General features: G+C 44.2%; 1 protein-coding gene across 1 annotated transcript in view; it reads left to right on the top strand.

Annotated features, from left to right (window-relative positions):
• The window catches only part of VSNL1 (visinin-like 1), a 10,953-nt gene extending 1,485 nt beyond the window's left edge, over nucleotides 1-9,468 (top strand). The window contains exon 2 of the mRNA XM_008578919.1: nucleotides 8,470-9,468. Coding sequence (XP_008577141.1) covers nucleotides 8,470-8,667 — 198 coding nt within the window. The 3' untranslated portion in view covers nucleotides 8,668-9,468. The remainder of the gene's footprint in view (nucleotides 1-8,469) is intronic.
• The last annotated feature ends 5,639 nt before the right edge of the window (nucleotides 9,469-15,107 follow it).

The raw sequence follows: 15,107 nt of genomic DNA, 5'->3' as shown, positions 1-15,107 counted from the left end.
GGTCCCACTTCAGGGCCTCCCACTCCTCTCCCCCTGCCCAGAATGCCCTCCCCTGGCTTCCTGGGCCTCCTCCCTTGAACCTCGCCTCTCAGCCAGGTCTTCCTTCCCACACTCCCTATCTAAATGTGCCCGTCTCATCTCCACACCCCATACCATGAAACCACTGCCCCACGTTACCTTATGTAATAGAATTTATAATAGAATGCCAGCTCTGCTTGATCGCTCACTGCCCTCTCCCTGGAACCTAGGACCGTGCCTGCAGAGCTGGCAGGCACTCAACGGTTGATGGAGGGGTCAATGACTCTCTTTGACTGAATGTCTTGGCGTGTGTACCCACCCCAGCACCAACCACTATGACCTAGGGAGAGAAATGTATGACCTACTTGCTCTGGCCAGAGCCAGGTGCTCCATCCCAGAGCTGGGGTGAAGCCCCAACCAGACCCCAAGGGCTGAGCTTCATGGAAGGCTGGATCCCCAAATGAAAACTGGGGATGATTGCAAGAAACAGTAGCCAAAACCCCTTCTGTCCCCCACGCTGCCCTCACTGCCCTCCCCCGTGCAGCGGGCTCCCCATGCCTGCCTCTGTGGCCCAGCCCTGTCGCTTTCACACCCTCCCTGCCCCTTCCCCTCTGTCTTCAGTGCCCACTCCCCTTCAAACACACCAAGCAACCTAAATCTTAGTTCTCTGTACTCACTTCATTCAATTAAGCAGATCCTTCTGAACAGGTTATCAGAAAAGACACAGCACACACATTCTAAACATGTGGCTTCATGTTCTAGTCCTTCCACCTCTTTGATCTCTTGTTTATCGTCCATGCTCCACTTGGCTCTGCCCAAGGTCTTTATGACCTTCCTACAAAATAGGTTTTTCCAAGTTTGTTCTCCTCTTTGACTTCTTGCCATTTTTTCCCCAATGTTGACCAATCCCTTTCTCACCAGAACTCTCCTCCCTAATCCTTGTCAATGCCCTTAGCCAAATCCACCAGGAACACACCTGCAGCTGCACACACTGAGTTTATTACTCCTTGCAGTGAGGGAAACGTGGGGCCGCTAAGTAAGCAGGTGTTAGAAAGGACTTTAGAACCTGGACTTTGGTAGGGTGATTTGGGAAGGGCCCAAGGAGGCAGGGTTTCACTCTGGGTTGGGTACTGCCAGAGAGTGGGGAAACATCCATGACTGGGTAACTCAACAAATCTCATCTAGAAGGAAGGCAGACTGGACCGAGGCGAAGCTCTAATTGGTGAAGAAGCAGTGGTCACTCATATTGCAGCAGGGAGTGGGTATTTTCGTGGCTCAGACAATGTCTTGCCTGTGTGCAGACATGAGGGAGCTGTCCTGTTTTTGTCTTGCTCCATCATGGTCCCAGGTGTTCTGGTCGTGTTCAAAGGCCAAGTCAGCTCACAGCAGCACCAAAGCTAGTGGACAGTGCCAGACCAGCTGCTGGCTGTCAGTGGCTGCTTTGCTTTCTCAGTCTCCAGGGAAATCCTAGTTTTTCTCCATCTCTTCCATCACTTCTAGTTCTTTCTTCCTTTCTCCTCTTAAATGTGGGCATTCTCATGGGAGGCTTTTATGGGCTGATTCCTCACCTGGTTACGAGTCACATTTTCCTGCTTCTTGGCACATCTAATAACGTGGATTGGTGTCTAGATGTTGTGAATGTTACATTATAGGATCTGTATTTTGTTGTCTTCCTTTAAAAGAGTGTTGAGATTTGTTTTGACAGGCAGGTAAGTTACATGTAGATTCATATGACCTTTTTAAGACTTGTTTTTAGGCTCTGTTAGGGCAGATAGGGAGCAGGTTTTCTTTAGAATTCTTTAGCCCTATTACCATTCTGGGTGTGAGCATTCTGGGGTCCTTATTGACTTGTGTATTCAGTGAGGTCCCTCTACCCCGTCTGATGGGAATGAGCCCTGCGTGTGATGGGACTTACTCAGATATTTAAATGAACGAAGGCGTATAAGATCAACCAGGCAGAGAGTATAAGTAGAAAAGAGATTCCCAGAGGACTGAGCCCTGGGGCTTCTAATGTTAAGAGGTGAAGAGCAGGAGGAGCATCAGTAAAGAAGGTGGAGAATGAACCGTCAGTGAGGCCAAAGTAAAAAAGAGAAAGTGGGGAGTCCTGAAAGGGAAATACAGAAAATGTTTCAAGGGGAAAGCAACGTGCAACTGTGCCAAATGCTATTCACAGGAGAGTAGAAACAGTGGTCATAACTGACAGTCGGAGTTGGAAACCTGGAGGCCACTGCTGAACTAGTCGAGAATAGTTTCAGTGGAGTTGGGGGCAAAATCCTGGTCGCAGCAGCCCAAGAGAATGGCAGCAGAGGACATAGAGACAGTGAGTATAGAAAACTCTTGCAGAGGGCCGGCCCGGTGGCGTACTGGAGAGTGCGCCACTTGGGAGTGCGGTGGCGCTCCCGCCGAGGGTTTGGATCCCATGTNGGACAAAAAAAAAAAAAAAAAAAAGACAGAGGGGTGCACAGAAGGTCATCTGTACAGAGGCCGCCTGTACCGAGCCTTGACTTCTCCAGTCTCTGTCCCCCACTGAGAGGTGGCATTTTAAGCAGCCACCCAGTCACAGTGAGATTGCTGCACACATAAGCCTCACTCTGTGCAAAGGGTGTTGTCAGGGCCAGTTTTTCGGGCCCTTGGCTGAGCTCAGCTCTGCTGGGGAGTGGCCCTCCTGTCCCCGCCAGCTTCCGCGGTGGGCATGGGGGGCATGCCTCCAGCTTCCCTTATGTCACAGGGAGCAGGCGCCTTTTTCAATCGTGGTCGCAGTGATCCCAGGTTCCTCTGCCCCGGCTCTGGCCTCGATCTTCCCCGCTCCTCCCCACAGCTGCACTCTGGCTGTGCGGCCTTCTAGGTTTCCCTCCAATGCTCGGTCCCACTTCAGGGCCTCCCACTCCTCTCCCCCTGCCCAGAATGCCCTCCCCTGGCTTCCCCTCCTCCCTTGAACCTCGCCTCTCAGCCAGGTCTTCCTTCCCACACTCCCTATTCTAAATGTGCCCGTCTCATCCCCACACCCCATACCATGAAACCACTGCCCCACGTTACCTTATGTAATAGAATTTATAATAGAATGCCAGCTCGGCTTGATCGCTCACTGCCCTCTCCCTGGAACCTAGGACCGTGCCTGCAGAGCTGGCAGGCACTCAATGGTTGATGGAGGGGTCAATGACTCTCTTTGACTGAATGTCTTGGCATGTGTACCCACCCCAGCACCAACCACTATGACCTAGGGAGAGAAATGTATGACCTACTTGCTCTGGCCAGAGCCAGGTGCTCCATCCCAGAGCTGGGGTGAAGCCCCAACCAGACCCCAAGGGCTGAGCTTCATGGAAGGCTGGATCCCCAAATGAAAACTGGGGATGATTGCAAGAAACAGTAGCCAAAACCCCTTCTGTCCCCCACGCTGCCCTCACTGCCCTCCCCCATGCAGCGGGCTCCCCATGGTTGTGATCCCATTACCGGTCAGTAAAAAAAAAAGACAAAAAGGAAAAAAAATAATAAAAAGAAAAAGAAAACTCTTGCAGAGAGCTTTGCTTTAAAAAGAAGAGAAATGAGCAATAGCCCTCCTATTGAATGCCCCAGGTATTCAGTGAGCTCTCTTTACTCTGGCTGGTCAGAACTAGAATGTTCTGTAGATTTGCGTGAGCACCAAGAGTTGTTCAGTTTACTGTTCAGAAACTTCTCCCTGGAGTTTCACCCTCTGCACGGAGATTAAGGAAACCCCCAAGCAGGTTTCTGGAGTGCACTCTCTCTCTCTGCATAGCCCCCTCCTCTCGGGTCCTCTGCCCCCCCGCTGTGGCTCACTCGGCCTTCCCCTCCAGCCCTCTTGTCTCTGCAGTTGGGGGAGGCCACCCTGCATGGCTTGGATCCAGAAAGGCCTCTGGGCAGGCAGCCAAGGAGATCACAGGGCCCATCTACTTTGTTCCCTTCCCTTAAGAATCTCAGTCCTGCACTGTCAGCAGTAAAGTCTGGAAACAGCTGGTTCTTTCATTTTTGTCCAGATTTCTTGTTTACAGTGGAGGGCGAGTCAGTACACCAAGTCTGTCCTGGCTTGGGACAGCAATCAGGGGAGTGTCTTCATCCATTCCGGCTGCTATAACAGGACACCACAGGCTGGTCCTGTGTACACAGCACAAATTCACTTCTCACAGTTTTAAAGGCTGGAAGCCCAAAATCAAGGTGCTGCAATTTTGGTGTCTGTTGAGGGCCCGCTTTCTGGTGCTCAGAGGCACCTTCTTGCCACGTCTTCACATGGTAGACGGGCCAGGCATCCCCACCATATGATGACTATAGAGCTAGGGGTGGGTCTGGAGCTCACAGACCTCTCAAGCTCATTGTCCAGACTGGGTCACAAACCCTTCACACGCAGGTCTATGAGCTAGGTAACCAGAAAAAGGTCCTTGGAGCCTTGGTTGAAGGAAGAATAGTCTTCATTCAGCACACACACTAAGAGGTAGGCAGTCCAAAGAGAAACTCAGAAACTCAACTGCTACTGGCAAAGTCCAAAGAAAAACTAAGCAGCTGCCAGCAAAGTAAACGTGCTCTATTTTTAGACTTGAGCTCTGCCATCCAGTTGTTGCTTCACAAACTCTGAAGAACACACACGAATTGCAACAAACTAAAAAGATACACTGGCATGCATTCGCACTAACTCCACCCACACACAACTTGTTTACCAAGAATGTGCTGCACGACCCCCAACCAGACCTGAGGCAAGGGGGCCTGACTAAACTATTCTATTTTCCCTACAAGAACCCGGTTAGAAGGGAGTGGAGCATCTCTATTACAAGGGCACTGATCCCACCCATGAGGGCTCCACCTTCACGACCTCTTCACCTCCCAAAGGCCCCACTTCTTAAAGCCCTCACATTGGGGGCAAGGATTTCAGCATATGAATTTTGGGGGGACACAAATATTCAGGCCATAGAAGGAAGCTTGAAGAGTCGGACGCTGGCACTGCCACTTTCTGGCTGTGGGACTTTGAGCAGCAATGTCCCAGTGTTCTCACGAGAAAATAAAGATAAGTAAAACCTCCCGCAAGTCCGTGGGAATGTGGGAATGGTTACATGAGACTGCCTGCAGAGCACCTGGCATACGTGCCCTCACATGGCATACACTCAACAAGAGGAAGCTATTTCCACAGACTGTCTTTAAGCTTCTGCTTTTCACGAGAAAATAAAGATAAGTAAAACCTCCCGCAAGTCCGTGGGAATGTGGGAATGGTTACGTGAGACTGCCTGCAGAGCACCTGGCATACGTGCCCTCACATGGCATACACTCAACAAGAGGAAGCTATTTCCGCAGACTGTTTTTAAGCTTCTGCTTTGTTTTCTCCCTAGACTTGCTCCCTCAGAAATACCACGCTCCCAGCCCCAGCCAGTCAGCTGTGTCCCGGCTGCCACCCTTGCCCTTCCCCGTGTCACTCCCTCCCGGTGTGCTTCCCACCACTATTTCCCAGCGTTCTGGCCCTTATCACCTGTGCCATTGCATATTTCCCTGCCTCCAGGTTCCCCTTTGCTCAGCCATCATGTTTGTGGCCAACAGATCAACGTTCTTAGTCTCCTTGTGGCATTTTTGTGCTTCAGTAGCTTCTCGTTCATTCAACCAAAACTCTCTCCGTCGCGGTGCCACATGCCCCCAGGCACAGGCACGCAGATCTCTTTGTGCCCTTTCTCACCAGTTCCAGCCTCTCTGCCCATCTCTGGCTCCTCACCCTTGCACACCTGACTGGGCACATTTGCTCAGACCACCCCTTTCACCTGGAATGTCCTTCATCCAAATCCTCTCCCCTTTCAGAGTCTAGGTTATCTCACCCCATCCAAGGAGCCTTCCCGGCCCACTTGACCTCAGAGTTCTCCAGCCCCTCTAAACTGTCATAGTCTGTGTCGGCCATTCTCTAGGCACTGGCCTCACTGCAAGGTGGCTGACAGACGGACATGAAAGGACACAGGAGCCCACTGACCCATGTCTGGGTACCCAGAGAGGTAAACAGGCACTGACAGTAGAGTGAGGCAGGTGCTGATAGCAGGGCAGGGGTCAGTAGGAAGAAAGAACAGCAAAGGGCCAGGGAAACCCCCAAGAGACAGCGTGTCTGACTTGACGTGTTGGGCACAGGCCTAACAGGTCCACAAGTTCTGATTGAATGAGAGGATGTTTCTTCTTAGGCACATGTGATAACATATCCTGCTGGCAGAGATCATGCTAAACATTTTTCATACATGCTGGGAAGTGCCTCTTGGAGTGTATGTGCCTAAAGGGATTCCGTAGATTCATCAGGGGCAGGTTCATAGTTAGTTCCGAGTCTGGCACGCCCTCAGTTGTGTTGATGTCATTTAAGCATCTGCATCTGGAATGATCTTCCTTTGTTGTCGTGGTCACGGTCCACATTGCAGAGCTGCTTGCGGTTAATGAGAACCTGCCATTTTCACAGGCGCTAGCTGACGTCCCAGAGGGATCTCTCATGATTACATTTTTAATTACCTTGACTTTATTAATAGAGCATTTGTCTTGCTCACTGTCTTCAAATGTATTGCCTCATGTGAGGCCTTTTGATTTCACCTTTTAAAGGACAGGGTCAGAATGGCTTACACTCTAGATGGCCCATTTGTCTCTTTAAATCCCAGGTCTAATGCACAGTCTCTTCTTATCCCTCATCACCACTCAGGCTTCTAGCTCACCTGGGCCTGTCTACCAATTGTCCACAAAATGAAATTTCAATAGTCTGCCTCTTTTAAAGGCAAATTTCTTAGATTTTTCCACCATAAATCCACACGAGCTAGCTACAAAAGTGAACACACAAAAATTAGTTCATCTCAATGGACATTTTAACTTGTAAAATGAAGCACTTGCTAGTGGCTTACTCTCTCTAATAGGCATTTTTTAAAAAAACAACTTTGTTGAGTTATAATGTACAGATCGTAAATTCACCGACTTTAAGTGTACAATTTAGTGATTTTTTAGTAAACTTACAGAGATGTGAAGCCATCACCATAATCTAATTTTAAAACATTTTCATTCCCCCAATAAAATCACTCATGCTCACCTGCCTGTTCCCCCAAGACTTAGGCAACCACCACTCTGCTTTATTTGTATGGATTTGGCTTCCATTCTGGACATTTCACATAAATGAAACCATACAATATATGGCCTTTTGTGTCAGGCTTCTTCTTTTTTTTTTTTTTTTTTTGAGTTTTATCCATGTTGTAGCATTTATTAGTATTTCATTACTTTTTGTTGCTAAAATAGTATTCCAGATATACCATATTTTGTTTATCTGTTTACCAGTTTTGTTGTTTTGTTTCATTGGAGGCTGGCTGGTGTGGGGAACCCTTGACCTTGGTGTTTACCAGTTGATGAGCACTTGTGTTGTTTCCACATTGGGGCTATTATTAATAATGCTGCTATGAACATTCCCATTCAAGTGTTTTTATAGATGGGCATTTATTTTTTAAGATACGTTTCTAAGAAACGAAATTATTTCCACCTAGGAAATTCCCATATTGAGAATTAATTGCTGACCATTAATTGACCTGGATAATTGGAATCTTCTCACTACATTTTTTAACTTTAGAACAGAGTCCCTGACCAACAGTTCTTCCTAAACTACCTTCTTTCAGAGCTTGATTTTAATAATACGCCTTACTTGGCCATCAGTAGATTCTAGGCTCCTCATCAGCTGGGACCACATTTCATCTTCTTCTGAATCTCCCAGGCTAGTGCCTGTTGACTGTCATCCACACCTCACACTCAGAATGCTTAAAATGGAACTCTTCACTTTCCTCCCTGAACCTGTTCCTAATCCATGATTTCTGGTCTCACCACTGAGCAACCCTTTCTACCCACTTCCTCCAGCCAGAAACCTGGGGGTCATCCAAAATTCTTCTATATCCAATTGGTCACAAGACTCACACGTATTTGATTATAGCACTCTTACTGAATACCATTTAAGGAGTCATTTGAAATAAATTTAAATTATCATATCTTGAGAGAACTTTATAATAGTCTGCTTCTTGCTTCTCTGTTTCCAGCTTCGTCTTTCACCAGCACCTCACTTGTCCCTCCCTGCTACTGCTCCCCACCCCACGTCCTGTGCTCCAGCAAACTAAATGGGTTTTTTTTCATTCAGTCACTATTTATTGAAAACCTACTGTGCCAGGCATTGTACCAAGCCCTGGACTTACAGGAGTGAGCAAAACACGTGGTTCTTAGCTTCAAAGAATGTACTCTCTGGTGGGGAAGACAAAACAGTTATTCAAGTCAAGGGTTAGATGTATTCTGATGGGGGTGGGGGTAGGGGTTGCCATGGGAACTTGCAGCACAAGGTATGAGACTCCTCTGGGGAAAAGGAAGCTGAGGCATGGGTGGTGGGCAGGGTCCAGTCAGGTGAAATGGAGGCAGGAAGAGCTCTCTCTGTTCTCCGGGGTCTCTGGTAACACCATCTTCAATATTCTTTTCCCAAAGGCTATCTACAAAATGGTGGGCACTGTGATCATGATGAAAATGAACGAGGATGGCCTCACACCCGAGCAGCGAGTAGACAAGATTTTCAGCAAGATGGATAAGAACAAAGATGACCAGATTACACTGGATGAATTCAAAGAAGCTGCAAAGAGCGACCCTTCCATTGTATTACTTCTGCAGTGCGACATTCAGAAATGAGCTGATGTCAATGCTATGGACTGCAAAAACATCTCAATGTTCCATTCAGTCTGCAGCTATTCACACAGACACACACACACACACACACACACACACACACACAAATATTGCTTGGACTACCTTTAAATGGACTTGCTTCTTGTGTTTGAAACACTTGTGTGCATGAGAATGTCATTTGCTAATGAATTTTAACAGCATATGTTATAAAACAAAATGAACAACCTGCCACAATGTGATATATGTAATATCATTTCATTAAAAAAAAAAAAAAACCCTTCCTCCTCCAAAGCCTGGGCAGAAATGTGCTGCAAAGAGTTATATGATTTCTTGTTTATGTTTTGCTAATGTTCATGTCTCCTTGATTACATAATGGTAGTAGCACTTGAGACCCCCACAGTAATGTAACTTAATTGTAAGCTTTGTCACCACTCTCCTGTAAAATAGTACTGGACAGACACTCAGAGGGGCCCTTGCCTCCTGTGTTTGTCCGCATATAAGAGCTTGTATTATCAGTGAATATAGATGTACTACATTTGCATGCCTTTTGGGTTTGCCTTAATTCTTACCTCATTTGCATACTATCAATCTGGAAAGAGCTGTGTTGGATGAATGCAGTATAAAATTTAAAAGCCCTGCTAAATGACTCATTAATTAAATCTATCTATATATACATATACACGAAGATATTATTTATTGAAAGTAAAAAAAAAAAAAGATGGAAGTGTGTTGATTTCTGCTTGAATTTTCAAAGGCTTCCAAAGTGGTGGCAATACATGTCCCAAATAAATTTATAACATTTGATTTTTCCCTTAATTCTTATTTTATAATTTAAAAATGTTCATAATAGTAAAGGGTCAGCTAGCAACAATTTACTAAATCTACTCTTAAACACACAACTTTGGAGTTTGAGGAGTTAATGACAACAAAAGGGGACAAAGCAACTTTCCAACTTTTTATCCAGGCCCCCCAAAAAGGGACAATTAATATGGCATGTAAAGTTTAAGTAAAACAGAAGACTTGTTCATTCCGAAAAAATGCTCATTATATGTAAATAGATTTTATCCCAGTGTGACTTTGGTGCCGACAACATACGCTCTATACAAATATGTAGAGGACACATTTATTTAGAAGGCTGAGAGGTGTTCTCCAAAGTAAGCCAGCAGGAAAGAAGACTAAACTCTTCCCAAATCAAAAGCATACAAAAATAACAAAAGCTGTTATTTTTAATGATAGATCAAAATTCTGACCCTTTCGATTTTGAAGACAGAAGGCAGAAAAGATTCCATCAATAGCCCTAAAAGCAGGTTTGCATTTTCAGAATCTGCCTAGACAAGTTCAGTTTCTTTATACTCGTACAGCGCTGTTTGATAGTAACTTTCTCTGATGATGGAAGCATCTATATCTGCACTATATGTTAGCTACATGTTGCTGTTGAGCATTTCAAGTATGGTTAGTGTGACTGAGGAACTAAATTTTAAATTTTATTGTAATTTAAATTTAATTTGCCATCTATAGTTAGTGGCTAGAGTATCAGACAGTGCAGTACTATATTATTCATTCAAGCACTTTTTATCAAATGCCTTGTTTTATAAATAGTCATCCTTTGTCTTAGCATCATTAAATGACACGCCTAATGATTCCATTCATCTATTGAGTAACAGAGTGTGACCAAGAAAATCTCACTACAAACACTTAGGAGACCAATGGTATCAGAATCGTCAACTCTGCCTCCAGAGGGAACAGTCCTATGTGAGAATGTCCTGTCCACTAGCAGAGTGTCCTGGTGCCCTGAACCCCTGTACATGGTGATCCAGAGTATGGGCAGGGAGATACTGGGGAGGATCAGTACCTCCCAATGCTCTTTCCCTCCACTAAGTGAGGATGGGGTGTGTGAAGAGCTGGGGAGTCTCCTCAGAATAGCACCTCGTTAAGCCAGGTTCTGGCTAATTCATTCCTACCAAATCTTCATTGATCACCTACTACACATCCAAGATCATTCTTGTGGATGGGGGGAGACATACATTAAATACACACACACGCATGTCAAATCGTAAGAACTGTCAGAAAAGCATTGCAAGATAAGAGGGAAGGAGGATAATGGAGATGATGGTGGCTTTTTGCAATAGGGCAATGAGGTGACATTTGAAGTAAGAACTTCACCGAAGACAGGAAGTGAACCATGTGGATGTCTGGGGCACTTATGGAAAGCAAACCCTCCAGCAGAATCACTAGTTATTTTTATAAACAAAATGTGGAATCTGAGCTGGCAAGTAAGAATCTTTTTATTTGCTTGTTTTAGTCCTCATTGCTGTGGTAGTGCAGACTGGTGCAGTGATTCTGGAGAAAAGACTGGCAGTACCTAGAAGAAGCATACATGTGCCCTCTGACCCAGCACTGCTCCTCCTGAGTACATTGGCCCAAGAAACTCTCACAGAGAACCATAAGAGGACATGTCCTAGGAAGTCTGTGACATCTGTTTGTGATGTAGATATTGAAGGCAAACTAGTGGTTCATCACTAGAAGGACAGGTAAGTAAGATGTGGTGGAGGCACCCTACGTCATCAGCTGGAAACAACAGACTGATGTTCACACAGCAACATGGACATATTTTTTTTAATGCTTAATGGAGCAAAAAGAATAAACTCTATTGCACAATACAATATATATAAATGAAAAATACATTCTTGCAGAAGAACACCAAGGTCACATAAGATAAAATATCACATTATCATGGTTTCTATGGGGTGAGTGGTAATAGGAATGGTTTCGTTACTATTGCTCCGTAACAACTCAGCCTCCAAACCTAGTTACTCAAAATGAAAGCAATCATTTTATTATTTCCCATGGCTTCTGTGGGTCAGGAATTTGAGAAGGGGTCAACTGGATGATTCTGGCTTGGAGTCTCTCATGCAGTTGTAGTCAGATAGTGGCTGGAACTGAAATGGGCCTAGAGCAGCACATATTCTGGAAGAACATGTAGCATGAGATAGTATTGTCACCATCTTTGAAAAACCATGTGCCACAGTCTACCTTGTGGCCACAATTCACATCCTTTTTCATGCAAGATGTGTTCATCTTCTCCCAACAAACCACAAAAATATCATACCATCATGACTTCATAATCAGGCTTGAGACCCAAGATCTTATCTAAAGGCTCCTCAGATGTGCTTCCTCAAGTATAGCACATTGAGTACCATTCTTCTTACTCCAAAGGCCTGAGAACCAAAGTGGTAATTATCCCCCCTACTCCCAACAACAAATGGTGGTACAGTCTTAGAATAACTTCAGCAGACATACACTTTCCAAAAAGGGGGAAAATAGAAAGCATGCAGCAGTCTCTGGTCCACAGCAATTCTGAAATCCAGACAGGTAAATATTATAAAGTTCCTTGATTAGGGCTCAATTTTCCTCTCCAGGGGTTGTTCTCCACATCTCTTGGCTCTGCCTTTTGTGCTCTTATTTCCATCCTCTGAGCTATCCTTCCTTTTTCATTAAAAAAAAAAAAAAAAACCAGTATGTATTTATAACTGAGTAGTTTTCTCAGCCTACTGCCCACCCATAAAAACTTAGGAGTACAAAGACTTTATTTTCCTTTTGTACTATCTCTTTCAGTCTAAGCTACACATACACAATTCTTTAAAAAACATTATGGGTTTCTTATGTATCAGTTTATAAAATCTGCTCCATTAGAAGACATTCATTGTGAGGTCACTATGGAACAGCACCTCTAATAGTGTTAGAAGTCCTGTTGTTTAATGGAAAGGACCTGAAATGCGTACCCTTAAAAGGCGATCTTTTATCTGCCTGAAAATGTCTAAAAATACTGCCTTAGATCTTTTTGAGGTCCTAACAAAGGATTTTACAGTCCCATTCCAGATTTGATTTTTACACCAAAGTCATTTCATAATTTGAAAAGCTGTTGCCATCTGCAAAATAGTATGGGAATGAGAAACAGCCATGGCTCCTTCATATTTAATTTCTCATTCTTTAGTTCATCTCTCTCCTCTTACACTTTGTCATAGGCAGCAAGAAGCAGCCAGAGGGTACTTTTCATATTTTATCTAGACAATTCCTTGGCCAAATCACCGAGTTTATATGGTACATTTTCTATTTCCCATGTCGCCGTAACATCAGTTTTGCCAGACTTTCCACCACTACATAACAAGGGTCCCCTTTTCTCGCATTTTCAATTGCATTTTTCTTACTCTCCTTCACCCTTCACCAAAAGTATCCTTGAGACTCTAGGCTTCTGCTAACATCCTCTGCAAGGCCTACAGATTCATGAACAATCTCCTCAAGGCCCTTCCAGCTTTCCATACAGTGGTTTAGACTTATTTTGGTACTTATACATCCAGACACCAAAATCTGTTGGTTACTATTGTTGTATAACAAAATCGCCCCAAAGTTTAATGGCTTAAAATATTTACAGTATTATCATCTCTGATGGTTTTTGTGGGCCATGAATTCCAAAGCAACTATGTGGGCAGTTTTGGCTTGGGATTTCTCATGCAGTTATAATGAGATGACGGAACAAATTGGAGGGCTTAAGAGCTGAGGGCTGGATGCTCGATTAGAGCATCTCTTCATGGAGTCTCAGCACTTCCCCACATGATTTCTTCACAAGGGCTAGTTTAGGCTTCCTCATTACATGGCCGCCTCAGGGAAGTCAGATTGCTTCCATGCCAGCACAGGTATCCAGTACATGTATTCCAGAGATTAAGGCAGGATTTTCATTTCTTTTTATTACCTTTTCTGACATTGTCTTGGAAGTTACAGTGTCATTCCTACTACACTCTATTGGTTTAAGTGAGTTACAAGTCCACCCAGATTAAGGAGAAGAGAATTAGACTCTACAAGGCAAGGTTCTGGAAGACCATGGGATGAATATTGTTGTGGCCATCCTTGAAAAAAACAATCTGTTACAGTGAATGAAGAATGGAGACAAAAGGAAATAAATAAGTACTGCATGAATCAGTGCTGAAGGTGAGCCATGAACTGAGGTCTGTTTGACTCAAACTCCTGCAATTGAGTTCCATTTAAACGCACCTCAGAAACCAGGATTCTCACTGGTCTAAATATCACAACCAGCCAGTGTTTCCCCCAGAAAGGACCATCTACAGGCTTCCTTTAATCATTCAAGTGGGCCAGACTTATTTGTTCTAGCTTTCTCTCAGCTACTATTTTGATTACCATGTTAAGTAGCTGTTTAGCCCCTGCTGCTGTTCTAAAGGGAAAATGCTCTCAAGTGTCTTATTTTCTAGCCTCAACTCTTTCTGCATTTAGAAGTCCTAAGTTTCCATATTTCCTCTCACTTCTTAAATAACTGTACTATTTTTGAAAGAGAATCATATCTTTAAACCTTCATTTTTCCTGTGATTCAGTCATTCAGATTAAAGTCTCTGGGTGAATATAAACTACATTCTTAAGGAAGCCAGAAGCTTATTTCTTCCACATAGTTGAAAACCACACCAACAAGTAAAGCGCAGTCTTAAGCAGACATCTTCAGAAAGCCTTACGGCAAAGGATCTATAGGGGCCTAGCAAGAAATGATAGCCAATTAGAGCTTCTATGCAAAACGAAACACTGTTCCCTTACAATGGTACTTCAAAAAGTTCATGGAAAATGGAGTTAAAAGATAGTATGAATCTTTCCACGTACTTTTTGAAGTCCTCTCGCAGCTCCTTCTTTATAGTTATTTTGCGAGTGAAATATAGATCTTCAGACTCTTAAGTCATGCTGCTCTTTTCCAAGTTCTTACACTTACCCATCAAGTACCCAAACAGTAAGTTAACTGTTTATCTCAGATGTCACAATCACAAGCTCAACCCAGAGCTTTTCATTTTCTCCCCAAACAGATATGACTCTCTCCACTTCCGCATCTTCCCTTTCGCTATAAATGGCACCCTTGTGCATCCAGTTATTTACCCCCCAGGCTCAAGGAAACTATCCTTTATTTCTCTCTCACAATTCTAGGTCACTTCACAATTTGACTTTAAGATGGTGTGAAAGGGATATGCATCCAGTAGAAACCATACTTTGAGTACCCACAACCAGTTTTTCACTTTCAGTACTGTATTCAATAAAGTATGAGATACTCAACACACTTCACTATAAAATAGGCTTTCTTTTAGATAATTCTGCCCACAACTATTGGCTAATGTAAGTATTCTGAGCATGTTTAAGGTAGGCTACGCTACCTATGATGTTTGATATGTCAGGAGTATTAAATGCATTTTTGACTTAGTATTTTCAACTTAGGATGAGTTTGTCAGGACATAACCCCATCATAAATCAAGGAGCATGTGTATTCTCACCAAGTCTCACTGCCTATTTCAAATCTAAATGCTTCTGTCTCTACTACCTTAGTCCAAGCCACTATGACCTCTTACCTGGACCACAGCAAGTCTCCAAATTACTCACCCTCTTTCCATGTTTGCCCT

Source organism: Galeopterus variegatus, unplaced genomic scaffold (assembly GCF_000696425.1).
Source record: "Galeopterus variegatus unplaced genomic scaffold, G_variegatus-3.0.2 Scaffold1781, whole genome shotgun sequence".
In the NCBI taxonomy this organism is placed as follows: Eukaryota; Metazoa; Chordata; class Mammalia; order Dermoptera; family Cynocephalidae; genus Galeopterus; species Galeopterus variegatus.
The sequence above is the reverse complement of the archived record's forward strand: the minus strand, read 5'-3'. Positions and strand labels throughout refer to the sequence as shown.